Source organism: Salminus brasiliensis, chromosome 2, assembly GCF_030463535.1.
Source record: "Salminus brasiliensis chromosome 2, fSalBra1.hap2, whole genome shotgun sequence".
NCBI classification, from domain to species: Eukaryota; Metazoa; Chordata; class Actinopteri; order Characiformes; family Bryconidae; genus Salminus; species Salminus brasiliensis.
Window position 1 is genome coordinate 47,368,597 of NC_132879.1, and position 15,539 is coordinate 47,384,135.

At 40.8% G+C, this 15,539-nt stretch overlaps 1 protein-coding gene across 2 annotated transcripts; it reads left to right on the top strand.

Annotated features, from left to right (window-relative positions):
* Positions 1-217: 217 nt before the first annotated feature.
* Positions 218-15,274, top strand: glt8d2 (glycosyltransferase 8 domain containing 2). Of its 2 annotated transcripts, none has more exons than XM_072673940.1 (10): positions 218-403; positions 4,104-4,139; positions 8,162-8,254; positions 9,190-9,388; positions 10,998-11,115; positions 11,216-11,303; positions 11,420-11,532; positions 11,849-12,015; positions 12,763-12,875; positions 14,803-15,274. In XM_072673940.1, the coding sequence occupies exons 2-10, from the start codon at positions 4,121-4,123 to the stop codon at positions 14,973-14,975; spliced, it is 1,083 nt and encodes a 360-aa protein (XP_072530041.1). In that variant the 5' UTR covers positions 218-403; positions 4,104-4,120; the 3' UTR covers positions 14,976-15,274. The 2 variants fall into 2 exon arrangements, with proteins under 2 accessions (XP_072530041.1, XP_072530042.1); XM_072673941.1 differs by lacking the exon at positions 218-403 and adding an exon at positions 482-654.
* The last annotated feature ends 265 nt before the right edge of the window (positions 15,275-15,539 follow it).

The window sequence follows — 15,539 nt, forward strand, 5'->3', positions numbered from 1 at the left end:
ACGGATCTGTCCCCTATCTGTGTTTACACGCTGAGTAAATGGATTTGGGGACGGTGGGCTTTCTCCTGTGTGCAGTTAAAACAAAACGTGTCATAAAAATGAAGATTAGTAGAGTGGGCTACTCGCCCCAGTTGAGCAGGATGGACGGAGCACATATGGCCAGGGAGAATGAGCAAGAGAGCGGGGCTGGGAGAAGGTGGGGTGGGGTTGGGGGGCACCCGCAGCTGGACTCTGAGAGCTTTACTGAGAGCTATTAACGAAGCTGAGTAGCTGCTGCTGCCGCTGCTGCTCGCCTAAATGCCTTTATATGAACTACAATTACATCCGAGAGTCCTGAAACTGCTCTCCTGCCGAGTCTGCTAACTGGACTAAAGCGGATTGACTGAGTGGAAATATGCTGGAGGTAAGACCACCCTTTTCTCTCAGGCTCGGGTACTTTACTTTACCCACTGACTCACCGTGAGGCGATAGCTGCCTTGTTCGACCCGGTTTCCTGTGCTTTCGTAGAAAGTCGAACAAGGGCATGGAGGCTTCATCAGGTCTGCTTACTTTGGGGAGGTTTACATAAAGGGGACGTTTATCCCAACACACTGGAAAACCTCCAAAGGAACAGCAAGACGACATCAGCCCACTGTCATCCTGTGTGAAACAGAGGTACACTGAACTCTGGTTGCATTAAAGACCCCATAGCCTGCGTTTTCTTTTTTTCCTGAGGCCAATATATGATCTCAGGGCCATTCCCGACCTCTCTTTGTGTTAAAAAAACGAAGCAGACTGTTTTTACTCTTAGTGTGTCCTTAAAACTAGTATATGCATATGAGCTCTGTTCTGATTGGCTGGCGGGCTGAAACACTCTTTGTAACGTCAGAGGGAATAGGCGGAGCTAAACTGCTGTTTTCCGAATGATGGAGAACAGTATAAGGAAATCACTGCTGTCCAATGAAAACCTTGGATCCCCATGTTTGCCCGTTTTGGACCAATAGAAATGCGACATGAGATACATGTTTTTCATTGGACAGCGACGAAATATGGACTGTATGGACTGGGAGTGGCTAGGAGTGCATTTTTATGATATTGTTTACATATCATTATAAAGCACAAATAAATAAATTCATTTTTTAATTCATTAAATTGTGCAACTCAAAGGGAAATGACTGTTGAATTATATGGTGGTCAGCTTACATTTATTTTAATGTAGAAATTAAAATTAATCACTGTGTAGCAAAGCTTACAAATTACATTTGTAACACTTTAAAATATTACTTTCTTTGACATGTAGTTTAGACCTTAATGTAATGTAAAAAAAAAAATACATACATTTTAAAAATCATAAATTGTGTTTAGGTTTTCTTTAGATAATGGTGATGTATGAATTATTGAAAGCTATAGTAAATAATTTTTAAGGGAAAATGTAAAGTTGGACGTTGGAAAAAGGGCAAAAGCCCCCGTCAACACACTGAGAAGCTCTGTCAGGTCGTGAAAATGTTTTTCGGCCGCCAAAAAAAACAAAGCAAAGCAAACTGCATATTTTCTGATTTGTGTAGCTGGAAACATAAAAAGGCTAGAAAGGCAGGGGCAGCAGATTACAGCTGAGACATAAAGAAATAAATACATTGATGAATGTATATAATATTGTCTTAGTAAGTCAAGTCTGGCAACTAAAATCATAAATCAAGTCTGTTTTAAAAAAGAGAATAACTTTATTTACATGGAAACCAGCGAATGAGTGAGCAGGGGAGAGGAAAAGATGTGAACTCAAGGTGAAGTAAATGCTCACTAGCCAGTGCAAACAGGAACAAATGAGAATACACTAGAAGTCTAAGAATTTGTGTAGCAGAGAGGAGTAATGTAAAGGGTGGGGGTGGGAGGTGGTTGCTCCTTGTTGTATTTTGACCAAAGCATATCACAGACACTTCATTAAGACCTCAGGGGTGTAACAGATGATCTTTAATGTATGTTAATTAATGGTGTGCACATATTTTTATGCAATTTCCAGGGTTGCATTTTATTTATTATTAAAAAATGAACAGATTATTTATGGATAATAAAGAGCTTCATTAAAAGTAAGAGCCCCCGTCAACACACTGCTCTAAATTATGATTTATTTAGATTTGTCTTATAAAGTTACAACGTTGTTCAGTAGAGTTTCACTGTCTAGCTGCTCTTAGCTTATTCTAGTACGTAAGTAGAGATTCTAAGCTAAAAACTAAAAACTTGCTGATGCTCTAAAACATATTGGTCAGTTTGCGATGCTGCTGTTCTTTCAAAGTAGATATCAGACATCCACACGACTCTTAAATGGTATTGTTTTATTATACAGACTTGTGGATTGTTTATGGATTGTTTATTGTTGATTGCATGATCCTGAACATAATTTATGTCTGAAAGGTTTGATGTGGTATGGTTCATTGTAGAGAAATGTATCATGTCATATCATGTGGTAGTGATGATAGGAACATGGGTCATAATGTCTACAGCTCAAATATAGCCATTTTATTTACTATCCAAAGCCACCAGTGGACTACACACACCTTCTGTGTTTTATATGTAATATTGATGAGGGTAAAATAAGAGGAAATCTGCCAAAAAGATTTTCTTCATGGTCTTTTTTGCTTCACAACACTTGCCACCATGAACAGAAACAGCAACAGCTCTATCATCTGTCGTTAAACACAGTCTTAGGCATTAGGCAGAGTATTGTAACCACTGATGTAGCTTTTACATCACCATTACATCTGGTTCTATTTACCACCACTGTGAAACATTCTAACTTGGTAAGTTTCTTCAGAACAGAGCATTTCACACCAAAACCCTATGATTGACTTTGTTCACATCTGAAAGCTTCAATTATGCAGATATTTAGGACAACTGGATTTCCCCTTTACCCCCTTAATGCAGCAAGGCTTATTACACACTAAGGTGTGTTTTCCAGTAGCTGCAGGGACTTCTGTGCAATCTGGTGGGGCTATTCTCTGGTAATAGATGCTTGTAATAACACTTTTGTCCTGAGGGCAGGCCATAGGCTGTTTACAGGGTTAAGGTAAGCTCATTACATGAGCTGAGCTCAAACTCTTTACAAAAACCTGCTGCTCCAAAAAGAAATGTGCAGGCATGAGCAGCTGTGCTTCATGGGTAAGACATGGGTTGGTCTGACTATTTTTCAGAAAGAGTCACTGGACAGTACTGTTCTCCAGTTCATATGTGTACTACATTCATCCTAAAGCATGGGCTAATGTAAAAGTTTGACTCGTGCTGACCAAGGTCTGGAAATGTGGTTATTTTTTTGTGTGAGATTCTTGTGAAAACTGTTTGACCATGGCACAATCATCAGCACACAGTTCTGCAAAGACAATCGTGGATTCAAGCCATGTTGGTGGACATTTTTAGGACCTATTTGGGAATTACAGCAGAAGAAACCCAACAGCCATGAATGCTGTTTCAAGAACAATTAAAGTTTATAGTGCCCAAACCTGCTTTAATGAATGCGTTTCCAACTTTGCTTTGCTGGCTGTTAGGTCAGCTCCTATACTTGCTAGACTGAATCACAACTTTTCGTTTTCTTGCTCAGCAAGCAGTAGGCCGTGCCAAATGAATACGCCTTCACACTGCTTTTGTTTGGTGCAGTCGGCCTCTCTGTCCTTAAAAAGGCCAGAAAGAGAGTCATATGTTTATTTCCCGCTGAGACGCCACGGCGGAGATGAGGCGCTTCTCCAGAGAGGGAAAAAGAGAGGGAGAGATTTGAACTGGAATGGATATTTGCAAGCCAGAGATAGAGGCGCAGTGAAGAATGCCAACGGGAAGGAAGGGCTGTAAGACTCCTCCAAAGCAGTTCCACATGTGTGCAGGGACACGAGGGACTCTGAGACTGCTAAAGGTGCACAATGGGCATGATACATCATGATGCGGCTGAGTCAGGCTGATGATGGATTGGTAGTAGTTTAGATACATGGCAGTTAATAAAGTCAACCACCAGTTATCAAGGTGAAGCACCTAATTATGATCAGACGGGGCCCGTTCGTAGAAAGTGGGCATGACTGCTTGATTACAGTGGAATAATGATTGAATTGACTTGAATGACTGATATTGTTGCTCTCTCCTTACAGATGTATGAGACTGAACCATGGCCCTATTGAAGAAAAGTAAGTAGTGTTTGATGGACTCGTCTTGTTTTGCTGAGTGTGTGCTCATTCTTCTTGTGTGTGCTGTGTGTCCCCTGTGTAATAACCCAAGGGTCTTTGAGGCATTTTGTCTCTCTGGAATGGTAACATTCTTTTTCTTTTGTTTGTGCACATACATTGGGATATCTGGGGAATCTACCACCCCAGAAACCGTGAAAAAGCTGTCTCTTTGAAATTTTACCAACATCTGAGAAGCTCTGTCAGGTCGTGAAAATGTTTTTCGGCCGCCAAAAAAAACAAAGCAAAGCAAACTGCATATTTTCTGATTTGTGTAGCTGGAAACATAAAAAGGCTAGAAAGGCAGGGGCAGCAGATTACAGCTGAGAGATAAAGAAATAAATACATTGATGAATGTATATAATATTGTCTTAGTAAGTCAAGTCTGGCAACTAAAATCATAAATCAAGTCTGTTTTAAAAAAGAGAATAGCTTTATTTACATGGAAACCAGCGAATGAGTGAGCAGGGGAGAGGAAAAGATGTGAACTCAAGGTGAAGTAAATGCTCACTAGCCAGTGCAAACAGGAACAAATGAGAATACACTAGAAGTCTAAGAATTTGTGTAGCAGAGAGGAGTAATGTAAAGGGTGGGGGTGGGAGGTGGTTGCTCCTTGTTGTATTTTGACCAAAGCATATCACAGACACTTCATTAAGACCTCAGGGGTGTAACAGATGATCTTTAATGTATGTTAATTAATGGTGTGCACATATTTTTATGCGATTTCCAGGGTTGCATTTTATTTATTATTAAAAAATGAACAGATTATTTATGGAAAATAAAGAGCTTCATTAAAAGTAAGAGCCTGTTGGACCCTTTCTGTCCTCTGTCCATCTCTCCATATACCATATTCCAGATGCCCAGATGAAGTAAAAATAATAAAAACAGGGAAATTGAATTATTAGAGTTATTAGTTGTTATGTTAATGTCATAAAATATATTTCCATTTCAAAAGTGTTAAAATAAACAAAAACTATAAAGGTTTTGATACAACAATGCACTTTTAGATTGCAGGTCCGCAGGATAACGTTCTAAAGCAGAGAGCCAGTTAACACTGGCGACGGATGAGTTCACCCAATCTCTCCCGGTTTTTCTGAATCACGGACTCCGACCCAAGCCAAAAGGGTTTACGGAGTCTGGCGAGGGTTTACTCGATGCATGAAATTTGAGACGATAGGAGTTGCAGTTTTGAGGCCTGCTCAAAGACAGCTGCCATGCTTCAAGAGCCGACACTGGGTAGATAAAACTCCCACCACGGTATTGCGCTCTCCTCCTGGTCTGGAATGCGTGCAGGGTTTGTGTGTATGTGTCTGCATGTGTGTGTCGGCATCTGTGTTAAGTGATTGTGCCAGTCTTGGCAGCTGTAGTCGAAAACAAAGCAGAGAGAAAGGAGGTTAGATGCATTTCAGGAAGTTCTCAGATTCACACACACGCATTATGTTATACCTTTGAGATTAGTTTCTCTGGCCTCTTGTTTGAGAATCACTGCCCTGAGCTGTACTGTCTAAACCTAAATGGTAAATGTTAGTCAGTATTACAAATATTTATCTGTGGACTAAGCAAATGGGGTCATTGGTGGAGAGCGGGCTGGATGGGTGGGTATACTGTGCCTTCGTAAGAACCCCTACCCCAACACGGTTACTGCATCCATACACTGGCAACATACACTATTACCCTATATACTTTATAACCAAAGGGCAATCAGTGTAAGCTCAATACAGTATAATATAAGCCCTTATCATGCATTGAGAGATATTAAGTGCATTTATTAAAATGAAAGTCTGAAAGCTGAAATCTTCTCAAATTATTGAAAAGATTCTTACACAGAAAAGGATGTGCTGGTTATATGTCTTGGGATTAGACGGATGTGACTTCTTTATTCCCAGTCATAAAGGTCAAAACAGACCTATCGCTCACAGATTGCACAGGCACCAATGCATCTCTGGATACACTAAGATGAGGGGAACCTCCTGGGCTTATTGGGCCTTCAGGAAAGGCCTGATACAGTTTGTACGTATGGAACACAGCAGCTCTGTGAATCACTGTAAAACTGTTAATGTTAATGCCTGCTCTCAGCAATAAATAAAACATTTGCAATGTATTTCACAAGCTTTAACTCATCTGTGTGTAATCTAGCATAGCCAAGGGAAAGTTGCAGTGCGCTGCCGTTAGTTAGGACTAAAATACTACTGGAATCCCACAGGATGATTAGCAGAAAATAGTGTTATCACAGAGGTGTTTTCTCCCTGATTTATCGACTGGGTTTTGACATTTATGGTCCGGACTGAACACCTGGGTCTAATAGTCACAGCTCACCCCTGGTTAATCAGTCTCCTTAGAAGTGTGTATATATACACTGTATACCTGCGGCACACACCATTACACTGCTGGCTCAGAGGCAAGAGCACCTGCGCGGGAGATTGATGACTCTGTTTAAACATAGAGCATTGGCTGTGTTCACTAAAGGCAGAGAAACAGTTTAACTTGGTTGAATTAGTCATGCTCCCAGAAGACGTCTGATAGGAGAAGCAGATGTTTATTTTTCGTGTAGCAGGTGATTCTGACTGCCAGATTTGTTCTTTTCACACCCCTGGCACACATTTGCCACAGTTCACTCTGCAGCAAATGCAGATATAGTTTATATACTATAGAGTATATACTGTTGTTTGACATTAGGAATAAAAACTTATTTTATACACTACATGGACAAATGTTTTGGGACGCCTGCTCTTTCATTGTTTCTTTTGAAATCAAGGGTATTAAAAAAGAGTTATGGAACAAGAAAGAGTGATTAAATAAAGAAAACTTTCTATATTTGAAGAAAGAATAGTGCAGAAATTTATGAAAGGAACACCTTTAGAACTGTTAAGCACAAGGGTGGATCGATCATGCATTGAGCTTGTGTGGCAGCCAGTGGCACGGGCAACATTTCATGGTAGATGGAAAAGTGGACTTAAATACCAGCAGATTCTGAATGGCGCACATTACACTGTCTGTCAAATAAAGCTGAAGATGAAAAGCGGATGACTTACACAGCAGGATAATGATCCTTAATACACCTCAAAATCCACAATGAACTACACCACAAGAGGTGCACACCTCTTTTAAGTGGCCGTCATAGTATCAAAATCCAGACTTCATCAGAAATATACTGTGGATAGACCGGTGCAGCAACACAGCCCAAGAATCTCACAGAGCTAGAAGCCTTTTACAAGAAGAACAGATCAAAATCCCCCGAACAAGAACTTAAAGACTCTTTGCTGCCTACAAAAGCTGTGTTTACAAGGGTATTACTAAGTACTGACCACCTAGGGTGCCCATAATTTAGCTTCGGGTCATTCTGCTGTTTTGAAGTGGTGAAAACAAAAAGAAAATATTTGTCATCTTTAACATTATGGCTTTTGGAAATCCAGTCATAAATTATATGCGTGATTTAAAGTAATTCATGTAAGGTACCACTATTAAAAGACTAAATGCTATTCAGGAAAAGGGAAACTCCTAAACTAAAGTTTACTGGTCAAATAGACATGAACCACATACTGCTCATATTACAGGAAACACTCTCCCCAGTTGTGTCTGCCCTATATATGTTTAAATCCCCTAAGAGCTGCAGTGGTTTCCCCATTATGACAACCCTGTTATGCTGACCCCTGGCCAGGCCTCGCTTTTGTAGAACCAGTTGTACAGTGACCTCTTGTGGTTCTGGGCTAGAACATTCAAGAGTGTCCAGTCCTGTCCATAAACAGAGGGTTTGGTTGCAGATTTTGTGATCAGTTGTTTGTAGACTAAAATGACTAGATTAAACAAGTAGATGCAGGCATGATTGTGATTGGTTGGGTTGAAAACCTGCAGCCACACTGGACCTTAGTGGGTAAATTGGGGAAACCCAACATAGTCTATGGACTGCTTTGCTGGGACTATAGTGATCTGAGCAAGCCACACGTCTAACACTGCAATTCCTTTCATTCCTGCTTTCTATGTTACAGTTAATCGAGTGCTGCTCATGTTGCTGATCCTGATGACCTTGGCTGTCCTTTACAGCAAGATGTTTAAAGCACGTCTACCAGCAAACCACTCAGGTACCTGTACAGCATTTCAGGAAACTCTACAGTGGACTTGTTGATGTGCTTTCTGGCACTGTATGACATGCTGTTCTATAAACATGGACTTTTCAGACTTCAGAACCTACTGTTTTACTGTCTGAAACCACAGTCAGAAACCACTTCACTGGAGATTACTTGGAGCGTGCAGTTGACACACTGCTAATTCATTGATTGGCTGTAAACTTCTGTTACTTGTTCCCTACATTAGCCACACTGTTGTGGTACAAACTAAACTGTTCAAGAACCCTAAACATGTCTTGGTCGACTGACTAAATTCAGGGTAAGGAGACAATCATGTATGAACTGTATAGTATTTTTTCTGCATATATGTCATTTTGCAACTACAGGCACTTTTGACTGTCTAATAATAGCAAAAAACTATAATAATTTTTATTATACACATAAAATTATTTTTTGTGTATAATATAAATTATACATAAATTATTTAGCATAATATTTATTTGAATTTTCAAAAGTGGTACTGTAATAGGTATGTTAAAGGCATACTCCAGCATTTTCAACTCAGTTCTCTATTTCTCAGTTTTCTATCTGTTTGTACAGTTTATATAATAATTGTTCACCCTGCCTTTGAGAATAAATTGCAAATAGCATGTTATTCAAAAAGTTATTCATGAACTCTGGGGTAACTGTGCAATAAATTAGCTCAAACCATACTCTATCCCACCTGATCCATCTAATTACTGCCTTCCATCTAATTTTTAAGTAATTATTAAGGCTGAATGAGGTTAGATTTAGGATGCTGGCTCTACAGAGTGGGTGAGCGCTGCTTTAGGTCATTTGGTCAGTTAAACAAGGGACAACAATACAAGGAGGCAGAGACACACAGAGGTCAGTCTGAATTAAATGAAGATCCATGTTGTTTCTAATGCTCTTTTGCCAATGTGCTGCAGGTCTTGAGCATCAAGCCCTAAAGCATGTTGTTGAGGGTGGGACTGAATCTGAGGTGGAGACGGACATCCCCGTGCTCATCTGTGCGTCTGAGGAACGTGTCGGAGCAGCCATGGCAACAATCAATAGTGTCTACAGCAACACTCAGGCTAGCGTGTTCTTCTACATAGTGACCCTGCGAGATGCCATCAGACTGATAAGGTGCAGTACACTCACAGCTAACCTTGAATTTGGACAGTTATTACATCAAGACCACACACATGATTATGAATGGGTCAGACATTTTTTTCCTCTGTCCGACCAGACAGCTTATCTGAATGAAGTGACGTAGGGGTAGTTGTTACAGATTGTGTGACACTGTCCAGCCACAGTAATTGAAAAGACTGGGCAAATGAATGGCTTAGAGAGATGAGACATTTTAACAAGGTCCAGTTTTGTTCTCACAAGATAATCTATGTTAAATTGGACTGAAAATAAAAGAATGAAAAAAAATGTCCAGTGGACTAAAGGCGCTGCCACTATGTTCAGAGGATTGCTGGATCGTTTCCTGGGTCATGCTAATGGTCATCAGCAGCCGGAGTCAGAGAGAGAGCACAATTGGCCTTGCTTTCTCAGAAGTGGGTTGATGGCACTTCCTCCTCACATCACTCCTGTTGTGATGTTGGTCAGCACAGGCTTCTGTGGGAGCTGGGGAGCCATGCTTTCTTCTAAGCATGCTGGATGCCTGGCAGTGCTGCATTAGCAGCAGTTCCATAAGAGGCTCTGGCTGCCTTCACAGGTGTCAGATGAGACGTGCTAGTCTTCAGCCTAGTTGTGAGGGCAGGGAAAGTTCACATGAACCAGAATTGGGTAATTGTGGTTGGTGTGGCGCAACAGATAACACCACCACCTGCCATTGAGTTACAACAACACCATGTGGGAGACCAGGGTTCGATTCCCGGTCTGGGTGACTATGCTGTGCTACACCAATAAGAGTCCTTGGGCAAGACTCCTAACACTACATTGGCCCACCTCTGCAATACGAGTAACCTTGTAAGTCGCTCTGGATAAGAGCGTCTGCTAAATGCCATAAATGTAATGTAATGTAATTGGCCTTCCAAACCGGGTAAATGTGGCAAAATTAGAAAAAAATATATATAATTATATCAGACCATCTCTACATCTGCTGCAAACATGCCTACTCACCTCCTCCTCCTAATGAAAAAATAAAGATGTTTGAGCGATGACATAAAAGAACCATTTTTGACTCGCCCCAACTTTTCCCTAACTCTGGAATGGAATGATGGAGAGACATGATTTTAGAGAACACAGTTCCTCTGATCCACAGCTCAATGCTGTGGGGGCTTTATACCACTCTAGCCTACACCTGGCATTAGGCATGATGCCAGTAGGTTTATGCTTATCTTCTGCTTCAGAGAGTTCTTTTCTATTGGCAGTACACCTCTGTGTGGGTGTGTATTTGCACATCTTTGTCAGTAATGGGTGCAACCCTAAGGAACTTAATGCATTTATTAGAATAGCTGTCCACAAACATTTGGACATAGTGTATAACACCGTACCTTTTTTTATCATAAACTTATTTTCACTAAGAGCTGTTATAGAATGTAATTTAAGCAAGTATGCCAACACGTCTGCACAGGCCTATGTATCTCAGAAGCTAATGATGCAAATCTAGAGCTTCGTACACTGTCTTGAAATTATTTCCTGAAACTATTAAGCAAATTCGAGAACTTGTTGTTGGGAATGTTTTCTGATCATTCGAGATGCCTGCTGTTCCTTGTCCTCATGTCTTCCTGGTGGTTTTAAGCAGGCCGTACATTGAGAAAACCAAGCTGAAAGAGATCAGGTATAAGATTCTGGAGTTCAATCCCATGGTACTGAAAGGCAAGGTGAAACCGGATTCATCCAGACCAGACCTGCTTCATCCTGTAAGCACTGCTCCACTACAAACTAAATAACAGCCTGTATTCCCTTTGTCATGCCCTGCCTTTATTCCCTTGCTGCATCTCTGTCTTATTTCTGTTGCAGCTGAACTTTGTAAGATTCTATTTGCCGCTGCTCGACATCAGCGATCACAGGAGAATCGTTTACCTGGATGATGATGTCATTGTGCAGGGTATGTCTCTCCCTATCAACACACTCACCCAGAAAGTCATTTACTGGCATCACTTTTGATGCCTCTGGTGACAACAACTAAGGCAATGAATGTATGTTACAAACTGGAACCCACAGGAGACATCCAGGAGCTGTATAATATCAAGCTGGAGCCAGGCCATGCGGCTGCATTTGCATCAGATTGTGACCTGCCGTCCACTCATGAGATGGTGCGCAGTGTAGGCATGCAAGTGAGTAAAGTTACAATTTGAAGAGGTAATGGATGCTTCAACCCCACCAATTAGGATTGTGCCATAAGCAGGTCTCTTCAAGGCAGGGCTTCCCAAGGTCAGTCTTAGGATCTTGCACAAGAGTGGCTGATTAAATAACTGCATGACGGAAATTCCTCAAAAACTTCATAGTGAGTGTATGTTCTTCACCATCAATGGTGCTGTGAGACAGATTTGAGTGTGGGCTGCTGGGATAATGAGTCAGACGCTGGCTTCAGTTTTGCTACAGAGGGACCCTGAGATTGAAAGAGCCAAACATCTCTCTTCTTTCTTTCAGACAACCTACATGGGTTTTCTGGACTACCGGAAGCAGAAGGTCAGGGACCTGGGCATAAACCCCAGTGACTGTTCCTTTAACCCAGGGGTGTTTGTGGCTGATGTTGAGGAATGGAAAAAGCAGAAGATCACCAAGCAGCTTGAGAAATGGATGAGCATTAATTTCAAGTGAGTTCCTAATAAATGTGTTGATATATTTAAAAGGTTAAGCTGAGCTGTTTCCACTTTACTTAGGACGAACATGCTGAAACTACTCAAACCCCAAAGGAAGAAACACACAGCTAACAAAATCCCCTTAGAATTAGAAGTACACTTTACAGCTATAGCACAGCGGTACAATGGAATTCAACTTCCACATTTAACCCATCCATGATAGTAAACACACACACACATCCAGATTACACACATCCAGATGGACAGCCTCCGCAGCACCTGGGGAGCAACTGGGGGTCAGATGTCTTGCTTGAGGGCACCTCAGCTGTGAATGTTGAGGGAGGAGACAGCCATAATACCTTACACCGCCCACCCCCAGCTTCCTTCCGGTCCAGGGGATTGAACTGCTGACCTTCCGGTCCCAAAATTTCTGGATTCATGCCTTTCTTTTTTTAGTTGAGTCTCTTCTGTTTAAAAGTCTGACTGCTTGTGGGACAAAGCTATTGCAGAACCGTGCAGTGACAGCACAGATGATCTTCTGCCAGACGGCAGCAGTGAAAAAAGTCCATGTGAGGGATGAGTGGGGTCCTTCACAATGCTGATGGCTTTACGGGTGCAGCGTGTGGTGTGAATGTCTGTGACAGAGAGGAGAGAGACCCCTATGATCTTCTCAGCTGTAAATGTAAATGCACAATATTAATGCAGTGTACACTATTGTGATCGTCTGATGTAAAAACCTGCTAATTGCTGCTTGTATTTTAGGGAGAACCTGTACAGCAGTGCCATGGCAGGTGGTGTGGCCACTCCTCCAATGCTGATTGTGTTTCATGACAGATACACAACAATAGACCCAAAGTGGCACGTCAGACATCTGGGTAATGTCACGTTCCTCCAGCCTTTCTGTGCCTTAAAAATGCTGTGTTTGTGAACAGTCAATCATTCTGTCCAGATATTAATGAAACAGGCTGCACATCTGTACTGTGAATTTGAGCCATACTGAAAAACTATGTTCTGACACCAGGACATTCTGAATGTAGCTAGGTTCAGTGCCTTAACTTGCATAATGTGTTTGTCCTGAATGATAAAATGCTATATGGCGGCCAGTTTCCATTAGGATGGAATCACAGATACACAACTTACAGCACTCCCACAGACAGTGGGCGTGGGGAGATAATGTAATAGTGAATGTGTTATGTTTTTGTGGAATTTTTATCATCATCAATTTGGTGCCATCTACAGGACAGAGGGGGGTAATGCACTTAAGTTTCCTTATATACTGTATCTCAAGATAATTATCAAAACGTAATTGGCAAGAGATAATTATCTTGGGACAAGAATCTCAAGAGAGGGTAATGAGGAGTGATGGAATACAATTATTTAAATTAATTAATTTGAGATCTCAGAAACATTTGCAACAATATCCAGCTCTAGAAAAAATTAAAAGACCACTTTATTTTTGTTTTTACATTTGCATCTGTACATGTGTGACCATGTATTCCAAAGCTGAGTTACCTGAATTTGTATACTACAAAGGGCATAAAGTCACCCAACAGCAATGTGAAAGACTAGTGGAGAGCCTGCCAAGATAGTGATGGTCTCAATGGGTTCAAACATTAGTTCTGTGTTGCGTAAACTTGAATAATAACATTTTTGCATTATAATTATTTTAATAATTTCTTTGCATTATAATGATTTAAAAAAATTCTTTGCATTATTTGATCAGTTGCCATTTCTGCAAATAAATGCTGTAAATAGCAATATTTTTATTTGGAATTTAGGGGAAATGTTGTCCATGGTTTATGAAATACAACCCAAATGTTAATTTCCCTAAACACACTTCCTATACATAGCAAAACTATAGAAACTGATAATGCAGGGTGGTCTCTTAATTATATATATATATACAAACCGGATTCCAAAAAAGTTGGGACACTAAACAAATTGTGAATAAAAACTGAATGCAATGATGTGGAGATGACAAATGTCAATGTCTTATTCGTAATAGAACATAGATGACAGATCAAAAGTTTAATCTGAGTAAATGTAACATTTTAAAGAAGAAATATGTTGATTCAAAATTTCATGGCTATTCATGTCTAATACAGGCCTCTAACTGTTCAATCGTCTTGGGCCTTCTTTGTCGCACCTTCCTCTTTATGATGCGCCAAATGTTCTCTATAGGTGAAAGATCTGGACTGCAGGCTGGCCATTTCAGCACCCGGATCCTTCTCCTGCGTAGCCATGATGTTGTGATTGCTGCAGGATGTGGTCTGGCATTATCTTGTTGAAAAATGCAGGGTTTTCCCTGAAAGAGATGACGTCTAGTTGGGAGCATATGTTGTTCTAGAACCTGAACAGAGAGACACTGACACTCTGAGAAGCTCTTTTTATACCCAATCATGTTGTCAATTGACCTAATTAGTGTTAATTGGTCTTCCAGCTGTTCGTTATATGCTAAATTTCCTTTTTTCAGCCACTTATTGCTACTTGTCCCAACATTTACTCAGATTAAACTTTTGATCTGTCATCTATGTTCTATTACGAATAAAATATTGACATTTGCCATCTCCACATCATTGCATTCAGTTTTTATTCACAATTTGTTTAGTGTCCCAACTTTTTTGGAATCCGGTTTGTGTATATATATATATATATATATACACACACATATATTTGGGGGCTTCATATGCACAGTATACCATCCATCTTGTTAATACTTTGTTCAGTTTTTATGTCTAGATCAGTGTTCTGAAAACAGCTTTTTCATATTACACATCATTCTGTTCCTCTGCTTCCTGTTAGGATGGAGTCCTGATGCCCGCTATGATGAGTCTTTCCTCCAGGAGGCACACCTGCTTCACTGGAACGGCCATTTTAAGCCCTGGCACTATCCCTGTGTGCACCTTGACCTATGGGAGAAATGGTTTATCCCTGACCCCTCTGGGAAGTTCTCGCTGGTGCGGCCTGAAATGTGAAAGGGGACAGAGGCTTCTTCTGAGACTGAAGCTTGGTCCAGTGTTGTGTGGAGAGGTGGAGAAGTGTCTTCTGGATTATGTACTGTCCCTGCTGAAAAAGAAAACTAAGAATACTCTGTGCTGTGAAGCGAATTGTTTGCTGGTCTGAACAGCATGACCAGCATGACCCGATCTGGTCATCCTGGTTGATTAGTGTGTTCTAGCTGGTGGGCCAGCATGGTGTATTATGTCCTGCTGGTAGACCAGCTAAACCATCAAACTCATCCAATAAAACATCAAATCAACTGTGAGGCGTGGAGGTGGAAGTGTCCTGGTTTGGGGCTGCTTTTCTGCACTAGGGCCTGGAGAGCTTTCCAACATAGGATCCACTAGGATGAATTCTTCATTCATGTGAGACCACCTGTCAGTTTTATTGGTTTAAATGATTATCAAATGTCCATATGTTAAAATATATTTTAAAAGACAAAGGTTTTATGGGGTGTCTAACTTTTTCACATGACTGTATCTAAGCTAATTAACCATCTTAACCAGCTTGAAATGCCCAGACTCTGGCTACCACCAACC

Coding starts and splice junctions, on each gene's coding strand:
- glt8d2 (XM_072673940.1), top strand. Junction 11,533..11,848: donor TGCGCAGTGTAGGCATGCAA/GTGAGTAAAGTT, acceptor TCTTTCTTTCAG/ACAACCTACATGGGTTTTCT. Junction 12,876..14,802: donor GTGGCACGTCAGACATCTGG/GTAATGTCACGT, acceptor GCTTCCTGTTAG/GATGGAGTCCTGATGCCCGC.